At 39.0% G+C, this 9,944-nt stretch overlaps 1 protein-coding gene across 2 annotated transcripts; it reads right to left on the minus strand.

Annotated features, from left to right (window-relative positions):
- Positions 1-1,914: 1,914 nt before the first annotated feature.
- Positions 1,915-6,874, minus strand: nkx6.1 (NK6 homeobox 1). Of its 2 annotated transcripts, none has more exons than XM_014129456.2 (3): positions 5,820-6,874; positions 5,290-5,462; positions 1,915-4,493 (listed from the first exon to the last, which is right to left on the minus strand). In XM_014129456.2, the coding sequence occupies exons 1-3, from the start codon at positions 6,370-6,372 to the stop codon at positions 4,248-4,250; spliced, it is 972 nt and encodes a 323-aa protein (XP_013984931.1). In that variant the 5' UTR covers positions 6,373-6,874; the 3' UTR covers positions 1,915-4,247. The 2 variants fall into 2 exon arrangements, with proteins under 2 accessions (XP_013984931.1, XP_013984924.1); XM_014129449.2 differs by having other exon boundaries at positions 5,290-5,486.
- Positions 6,875-9,944: the final 3,070 nt, after the last annotated feature.

Raw genomic sequence — 9,944 nt, forward strand, 5'->3', positions numbered from 1 at the left:
GAGTATCTTCAAATAATGTGGCTCAACTACTTCTATTGAAGTATTTTCAAATAATTCCCTATAAATAGCCAACTATTTGAAAGTATTTTAAAATACTTATTTCAAATACTATTTTCAAATACCTGGGTTAAATGCATGCGAGTGTACTTGAGTATATAAGTATTATTTTACTTACTTGCCTACTTGCCTTTTCAAATAAAACATATCTGAATACTTTAAAAGTAATTGAAATACCCTAAATAGCCTAAATAATATAGGTCTGGTGGTACCCACAATGGAAACCAATGAACCAGTGTTCACTAGGCCTACACCTGGAATCCACAAAACCAGTGTTATCTGGTGCATCAACAAATAGTATTTTCCCCCAAATAAAACAATCTGTGCTAAAAAATCATATCTTATCAAAACCTCACAAGAATAAAATCACCAGTGTTGGAATATTGTGGCCTTATCGTGACAAAATGAAAACCATGTCCAGTGATAACTCCATTTCTGTCATCAAACATGCAGTCTTTAGATCTCACCCAGAGTGAGTCTGTATTTAATTCTTCATTCAAAATCCATTTGAAGAGGTGGACGGGACAAAGCCCATGTTGAGTGCTTTTGGTGCTGACTGATATTATAGCACAGGCAGCAAATTGAAAAGCAGCCGCTAAGAATAACAAGTAGCACACAATGGCAGTGGCTGCACTGACCCCTGTGGCGGTGTGAGATGCCGGTTATATGGAGGAGCTATCCCCAACGCCATGACTTGACATCGCCATACCGCCCCCAATCTGAAATACTTCCATTGAGTGTGGGAAAAAACCTAGCTACTCAATGTAATAATAATGGAGTGGGTAGTCATCATATGACCGTGTGGGAACACTAACTCTAAACCTATAAAGGTGTGAGATAATTGAACCTTTTGTTTTTTGAAAATTATTTATAGCTGGTGTAAAACATACTGTCCTTATGTTTCCAAAGCCTTATTGCATGCGATGCGTTTTAATGTCCCGAACGAGTATCGGGGCTCTTAATAAAACACCCCCGGCCAGAAGATACTATCGTCATTAGGCGCTAAAGGTGGTGAGCGTCCATGAATGGATTAGGTTGGAGTTAGTTTCCTTTATTGGGATGGATGCCTTTAACGAACTAATCACAGTTTTGTGATAGAGAGATTCATGTTCACTGCAAGTGTTGGCAGAAGCAGCATGGGAGCAATAGGAGGAACCGAGTAAAAAGGACACAAGTCAAATATTGCCTTTTTCATCCAAAAAAAAAGTATAATATGGTAAGAATTTTACTCCAGTACACATAGAAAATGCATTCCAGTCATATTGGCATAGCCTACAGACATGATGCTCTGTATTGGAGTATAGGATCGACAATAGCCTACAGTGGGCCTATTGCTCAAATATCTAACTTGAACGGGCCGGATGTTTCACGTGTTCATGATCTTGTCATTTGACGCTCACATAATTTCTGTGAAAATATAAAAACATGCTTAACTGCGCAGTTTTCATTCGGCTTCTCCGACACTGCGACCGGACTGTGCAACATGAAGGTCGGAACTATTACGTTCCTGTATATTTTTATTCTATTTTTTTTATTTTATCTTTATTTAACTAGGCTAGTCAGTTAAGAACAAATTCTTATTTTCAATGACGGCCTAGGAACAGTGGGTTAACTGCCTTGTTCAGGGGCAGAACGACATGCCCTAGTGCGGTCAATAAATGGCATCAAATATATCGCCTATAGGCTGAATTAGTAGGCTAAAAAAATTGCTAATGACGTTCGAAAATATGCCACAATAATATTTATAATGTGAGACATACAAATCCTCATTGTCAGCTGTTGTTCTTCACCATCGCATACTTTTATCAATTAACCTCATGTTAAAACATGTGGTGGCAGTGTAGACTTGAGACAAAATGGCAGATCAAAATGTATTTATTGAAATCCTGCAGTTGTAGTTGTGCTACATTATTCAAAGAGAAAGTGGACAGAAAAAGTGGTCAACCAAAATACACTGCCACCACATTTTTAACATGAAGTTAATTGAGAAAGTTACTTAGTAGGTTATAGCCTGAATCTCAAATGGTTATACAAATAGCAGCCTCTACTGGCACGCATTGGCCTACCTTTCAAGCCTACAAACCATTTACTGCATAACTGCCCTCATAGCGCATCCATAAGCTACAGGTCCTTCTGTCTGGTAGCAGATATTTCCTATAGGCTTTACATCGGAGTAACTAACCATTTCGGCACTCGAAATCATATCTAACTGTGAGACATCGTTGTGTTCTTTCAGTGTCCTGAACTTACTTTTATTTCAAACTGTTTATTGTATATATGTAGGTCGCTATTAGGACTACCATATTGCAAATGTACAATAAAATTGCCGATTAGATTTTTTTTTTTTAAATAGCATTTCTCTCTAGACCTAGTCTCTTTAACTTAGACCAAACTTTGATGACACTATCACATACCCTTCTCAATAGGCTAAAGTCTTAAATCTAGCATTTACTAACAGTGAGTCTCTCCAAAATGACTTGGCAAATGCCTCATCTTACTTATATCCACATCTGATAAATTAAATATTTACTAGCGCTGTGAATCGGTTGAGTGATTTCCAATTTTAAAAGAACATGCTGATGTAATCATGCGAATCTGAAGACGCATAGACACTGCGGAGTGAATTTCTAGATTCTTCGACAGATACATTAATTCTGAACTTTTCAGGCCATGTTTTAACTGTCTGTGACTGTTGGAATATTCTGCCCATCGACTATATCTTCACGCCATCGCACGAGGAACAATTTCAGCCAGATAGACAATTATAATTCATTAATATCGGCGTCATACGATACTGTGAACGCAAGTCCATACTAGTTGTACCCTCTGGGGTCTAGGCTTACTTATTCGATTCGATTTTCAAAAATCTATTCTATGATCCAGTAATCTAGGGAAAGAGTGCTGAACATTTTTTATAAAAGCACTGCAAAGTGAATACTGTTATTGATTTACTATAAATTATTATTATTATTATAGCGTGGTTATAGGCCTACAACAAAATATGTGCATATTTCTGGTGCTATATCATAGCAAGGAAACGTGGCATGACATCACCAGCAATAATAACAATAATAATGATTCATATATTCACTGTTTAGATAAACAAATATAAAACGTTACGCTGCCCTGCAAAGAGAGATTACCCCTACATTAAGATGAATAGTAACAGTGTCTCAAAAGCCTGTTTATATCTTCAAATGTCTTTCGTTAATGTACACAAATAGAAATGTAGGCCTATAGGTAGATAAAATCAAACTATATTAAATAAATGAGTTGACCCTCCCCCTATGCTTTTTCCATTATGTTCTCCATTAGCTTAATGCTGCCGAGAACAACATTTAATTGTTTTATGTCCAGAGTAAAGCCACGTTCATGCATTTTATCTTTTATTAAATAAAAGTGCATTACATATGAACCTGCGGTAACGTTAGGCCTACACATTTATGCAGGATTCAATCACTGTTACAAACTTAAAACATTATATAAATTAAGTAACATGTTGGGGAAAAAACATTTTACCATTAGGGAGACAAACAGTATGCATGTATATTACAAATGTACTTCAATTGTGTCACAACCAGTATTTTTTACACGTAAAATATGTGGCTAATTTCATTTTTCTTTTTTTTCTTTCTTATACTCAGTATACAAAGCCAATAGGTTTAGGTAAGCTTGTTCTGATATTGTTTCGGAGTCCATAAAGGTTGAAAATTGGGTCCTATAAACAGGTGGATCTTATTACTTCACTATGAAATGTAATGTAAATTTCAAATTTCAAAAACTAAACGAAAATGAAGATGAGAATATAGGCTACGCTTTTAACAATTGACAAAGCTATAACAATGTCAGACGTCAGAACTGAGAGGAAGAGACTCAGCAGTGCTTGATACAAAAAACGATTTTTTTTTTTACACATAAATATTCACAGTAATATAATTTCTATTTAATACAACTCACGTTTCTATTTACATGTAAGTACCATCTTCTTAATGCTGAAACTTCTATAAATTGAAGAGTCCATGTTTTGGCCAATGATCCAGACTACAAAATTGCGTCTATTCCTTTGATCTGGCATGCGTTCTCCGTCCTCGTGCAAACTTATTAATTTCAAAACTTGGACGAGAAAAGGGACAACCTGCACCAGTTCCACTTTGAAATGTTGCGTCAAAAGTCTTTTCCCCCGTGTCTGTCTACGAACTGTCGTTTTCTGACGTATGAATAAGGAGTGAGGAGTTTGGTTTGTGTTTTTTCAGTAGTTGTGTTATTTTCTCGTCGTCTGAGTTAGGGTCCAACGGCTTGTTATAATCATCATCGTCGTCTTCATTCTCCGAAGCCCCTTTCAGCCTCTCGGTCTCCGAATCCTGCTTCTTCTTTGCCGAAGCCATCTCAGCCGCGTGCCGTTTTCTCCATTTAGTTCTTCGGTTTTGAAACCACACCTAAAAAGTTGATATTCATTGATTACATGCAAACAAAGAACCTCTTAATCTATGACAAAGATATTGATTAACAACCATCAGACCTAATTTGCATATCATTTATGTAGCCTGGGCCTACAAACGTTGCTAATATGCCAAATGAAAAGGGCATATGCCTAGGTCACGTGAAGTCACCACGTGTCCAAATAATAGTAGGTTATATTTCGTTCTAATCGTTCGTTTAGAAAAATGGACAAAATCTTTTTCTAATGAGAAAATATAGGTTTAATTTGCGTCCTTCCATGTTGTTGGCAAACATCTACATGCTGCTCTGCACTGCAAAACGTTGCTACCATTATTTCCTCATTTGCATGACATAAATTAACAAAATCCTTCGTTAAATTGTAGTTTACTTTATTATTAATTTATTAAAAATACATACTAATATTTTAGAAATATTTATAGTTGTGACTATAATAACAATTAGGCCTATTTGAGAATTCTCTTTAACGATTCATTCATATGAAATGCAATAGACAGTCATTTCTATTTGGATTCGTTTGACCACTGTTATTCGACTGAAAGTGTAGGCTATATCTTTCTATTTATGAATATTGAAACGAAAGACAAAACATTGTCTCAAATACACGAGGCACTTCAAATGGAAAGCGTGAGACATTTTCAAATTGAGTAGCAGAGGCTACAAGAGGCTAGTGTGCTCCACCTTTAGTTGCAGGTTAGCTACAGGCTACTTACTAAACAATATTATTATGCATCTTGTTGGATTTTATAAAGACTATTTCAGAATATGTCTTACCTTCACTTGGCTCTCTGTCATTCCCAACGAGTAGGCCAGTCGTGCTCGCTCTGGCCCAGCGAGGTATTTCGTTTGTTCAAAAGTCTTTTCCAGGGCAAAGATTTGTTGTCCAGAGAAGGTGGGACGAGTATGTTTTCTTTTTCCATCTTTGTCGAGCAGTACAGAATTCTGATCTGAAAATGTAAAACATAAAGCATCTAGTCCATTAAACTAAATGTAGCCTATTGATAGAATATGCCAATAGTAGGCTATATAATATTTATATGATATTAGAATAGGCCTAATGTTAGAATATTCTCATATGATATCATAATCAATTGAATTTGAGCTGTTATAATATAAGCTTTTGTTGGTCCATTATAATAATGCACATTGCAACTAGACATTCAAGTCAGATCAGCTTCGGTTTTTTGGAATAAATACCATAGGCTACTGGGGAATTATTAATAACCCCTGTAGCCTATACATTAAGCATAAAAATAAGTTCAATTGAAGTTCAGATAGCTCACAAACGTGGACTAGTTACTTACGGGGTGAACATGCGAATCTGGCGTCTCTCCAGTGTGGGCTTTGCATGACTCCTGGCCAGAATATCGGGGTCCTGCCTGGAAGGTCTGTCAACGGCTTGGGGTAGCGAGCCACTGCCACTGCTGCAGCGCTGGGGCTGAAGTAGAGCCCATGGGGTGGCGGGGGGCTCAAGCTACTGAAGCGGGGCATTCCGGACAAGATTCCGGCAGAAGAGGACGCAGCAACGGCAGCAGCAGCTCCCGGGGAAAGGACCGAGGGACGACTGAGGATGTCGTTTATTCCATGAGGTGTTCCTAGCGCGCTGCATTGATGGGGGGATCCGAGAGATGACATTCCGGAGGATGGTTTGATCCCCGGTGAGGACACCGGGATGCCACCGGGGTTTGGAGAGGTGGCAGTAGGTGAGGTAGAAGAGGCCGGCCCGGTGGAAGATAACGGGTAGGCTGGGTAGAGTGGGGTCTTCATCTCCGCCATGCTATGCAGAGCTGCTAAAGGTGGGGTGCTTAAGAGGAAAGCGCTCTGTCTGGACCCGTCCATCTGCCCCACGGCTAACATAACCGAGAACAGGTAAATGCGACGGTTTTGTCAACAACAAAAATACCCGCAATGCTCACGCTCTCAAGTGATAATGCAAAGTTTTTCTCATCAAACAGACAAAATAATACAAGTTTCCTTGGAGGTAGGCCTATATTAGCCCAACTTCAACATTTGCAAACTGAGCGCCTGAAAAATTGTCTCTAAAATGAAAATGTCGTGTTTTAAAACGAAACCATGCTAGGTGAAATCCCAGATTAATTTAGCCGAGATCCAATACCCATTATTACAGGGATAACTCTGCTTCTTCAACCTTGCAAATCTTGAGAATAAAGTCGTTCAAATAAGATTCATTTCCCACGTCGTCCTCGCTAACTTGGACAGACTGCTATAGAGATGATATTATTGAATGTTTGAAAACTATTGATAAAACGCCACCATTTCTTTCCGATGCACAAGACGATCATTGAGATAATAAAACATTATCATCACTTTCCGCTGTCTACCGCAAAAGTAAAAACTTTGAGAGTAGAAAACAGAAAGTAGACGGGGTGTTTCTGTTGCGATTGGGTAACCCAACGGTGACGTGGGCGGCGTGTCAAGCGTGAGCGCCAACAGGATTTAGGAGTGTGTCCTCATTGGCTCTCCATCATAGCTTTGATTTGCACATTAAAAGAGTTGCCACCCGACCCACTATTAGCCGAAACACAAAAGGAACAGAATCAATCCAGTCAATTCTAGATCTACTTTTTCGATAAAGGGACATCTGCATGTGCTCATCATGTGACAGCCTAGGCTACTAGATCCAAATGTAGCTTTTGTCTATCAATACCCATTCATATTAAAGAAGCTGTAGCTTAGGCTGTTGAGAGATGCTTTCAGCCATAGACCTAAATATGACTCATGACATATTTATTGTCCGTTCAACAAGGACAAATAGTAGGCTAGCCCTAACGTTTTCGTTTATGTTGGAGGGCCATCATGAAAATGAAGCCCAAACAAAATTCGGAATAAATATAGTCTTGCGTAGCCTAGCCGTTTTTATCCAGTTTTGTAGCCCACTTATTTAGGTTCAAAACTAATTTGAAACAATAGGTTATTTGATTGCTTCCTATTTGAGAAAATAGGGTACTAGTTTGTGTGTGCGCGTGTGTCTGTGGTCAGCATAATTAGATCAATTGAGTACAACACTTCCACTATTCGAATATGAATTCATACTAGGACTTTTTGCCAACAGAATTGTAAATGTATCTATTGGGATATTGTTTAACGGGCTATATCATTATCACATGTTTTTTTTGGTAACTATCCGGTATTGACTTGAAAACAATCATACCCTATGCCCAGTCTTCCAGCCTATCAATTCAGAGTGACAAAATCAAATGCACCAATAACCATTAAATAAATTGTCTACTGACGATTTAAAAATCTTGAACAATGGATGTCAATAATATTATTCTGCATTGGAAAAAAAGTTATATGGCTCGTATATGGATGATATGGATCAATGTTTGAGTAGGCCTCCCTATGCCACATTGCAAGCTGTTCCTAAAGAACGACTGAAGGATTGCAAGACAGACACCAGTGACCCCCAGTGGTAGAATCTAATACTGCAGTTAATGGAATGCTGCATTTACCCAATATTTTCTTGCAATTACGTTACCTTTTCTCAAATCTGGACCTCTACTGATGATTGTAATGTTTCCCCCTCTAACCTGACACTGATTCAGAAATATAGAGCTGGGTGGGATGAGTGAGTGGGATGTCTGGCCAGTCAGTGACATTCATCTAACTAACTACCAAGGAGAAAAGAAAGCATTAGGATCCTCCAGACCTCCAGGCTCAGATTTGAGTAGGCTACCCCTGTATTTGTATTTATTTGTATTTACTAGGGATCCCGATTAGCCAAGGCAGCAGCTACTCTTCCTGGGGTCCAAACACATTAAGGCACTTACATCACACATAAAACAAAAGATAAAACAGTACATCATATAACAATATTACACCACTACATATCTACAATACAAAATGTATAATACCACCATACAGCAATATTACAATGTATGTGTATGTAGAGTGTGTGTGTGTGTGTGTGTGTGTGTGTGTGTGTGTGTGTGTGTGTGTGTGTGTGTGTGTGTGTGTGTGTGTGTGTGTGTGTGTGTGTGTGTGTCTTCACAGTCCCCGCTGTTCCATAAGGTGTATTTTTATCTGTTTTTTAAAATGTGATTCTACTGCTTGCATCAGTTACCTGATGTGGAAGAGTTCCATGTAGCCATGGCTCTATGTAGTACTGTGCACCTCCCATAGTATGTGCTGGACTTGGGGACAGTGAAGAGACCTCTGGCCGCATGTTTTCAGGGGTATGCGTGGGGTGTCCGTGCTGTGTGCTAGTAGTTTAAACAGACAGCTCGGTGCATTCAGCTTGTCAACACTTCCTACAAAAACAAGTAGTGATGAAGTCAATCTCTCCTCCACTTTGAGCAATGAGAGATTGACATGCATAAATGTATGTAGTTCTGTCCTTGAGCTGTTCTTGTCTATTGATGTTCTGTATTATTTCATTCTGTATTTTGTTTCATGTTTTGTGTGGACCCCAGGAAGAGTAGCTGCTGCTTTTGCAACAGCTAGTGGGGATCCTAATACAATACCAATACTATTAAGGGTTTGCTCTCTATGTGTACATTTAAGGGCCAGCCGTGCTGCACTATTCTGAACAAATTGTAATTTTCCTGTCCCTCTTTGTGGCACCTGACCACACGACTGAACAGTAGGTTCAGTCTTTTTAGTTGGCAGGCTTGACTAGGCAGTTTGTTACTAGCGCTCAATTACCCACACGTTTTGTTATTTATTTATTTAACCTTTATTTAACTAGGAAAGTCAGTTAAGAACAAATTCTTATTTACAATGACGGCCTACCGAAAGGCAAAAGGCCTCCTGCAGGGACGGGGGCCTGGGATTAAAATAAATAAATAAATAAAATATAAATATAGGACAAAATACACATCACAACAAGAGAGACAACACAGCACTACATAAAGAGAGACCTAAGACAACAACATAGCAAGGTAGCAACACATGACAACACAGCATGGTAGCAACACAACATAACAACAACATGGTAGCAACACAACATGGTAGCAGCACAAAACATGGTACAAACATTATTGGGCACAGACAACAGCACAAAGGGCAAGAAGGTAAAGACAACAATACATCACACAAAGCAGCCACAACTGCCAGTAAGAGTGTCCATGATTGAATCTGAATGAAGAGATGGAGATAAAACTGTCCAGTTTGAGTGTTTTTGTGGCTTGTTCCAGTCCACTAGCTGCAGCAAACTGAAAAGACGAGCGACCCAGGGATGTGTGTGCTTTGGGGACCTTTAACAGAATGTGACTGGCAGAACGAGTGTTGTATGTGGAGAATGAGGGCTGCAGTAAATATCTCAGATAGAGGGGAGTGAGGCCTAAGAGGGTTTTATAAATAAGCATCAACCAGTGGGTCTTGCGACGGGTATACAGAGAGGACCAGTTTACAGAGGAGTATAGAGTGCAGTGATGTGTCCTATAACACCTAGCCGCTCGAGAGCACCC

Source organism: Salmo salar, chromosome ssa01 (assembly GCF_905237065.1).
Source record: "Salmo salar chromosome ssa01, Ssal_v3.1, whole genome shotgun sequence".
NCBI classification, from domain to species: domain Eukaryota; kingdom Metazoa; phylum Chordata; class Actinopteri; order Salmoniformes; family Salmonidae; genus Salmo; species Salmo salar.

Coding starts and splice junctions, on each gene's coding strand:
- nkx6.1 (XM_014129449.2), bottom strand. CDS start 6,372: ATGTTAGCCGTGGGGCAGATGGACGGGTCCAGACAGAGCGCTTTCCTC. Junction 5,487..5,819: donor CAGATTCGCATGTTCACCCC/GTAAGTAACTAG, acceptor TTAATGGACTAG/ATGCTTTATGTTTTACATTT. Junction 4,494..5,289: donor TGACAGAGAGCCAAGTGAAG/GTAAGACATATT, acceptor TCAACTTTTTAG/GTGTGGTTTCAAAACCGAAG.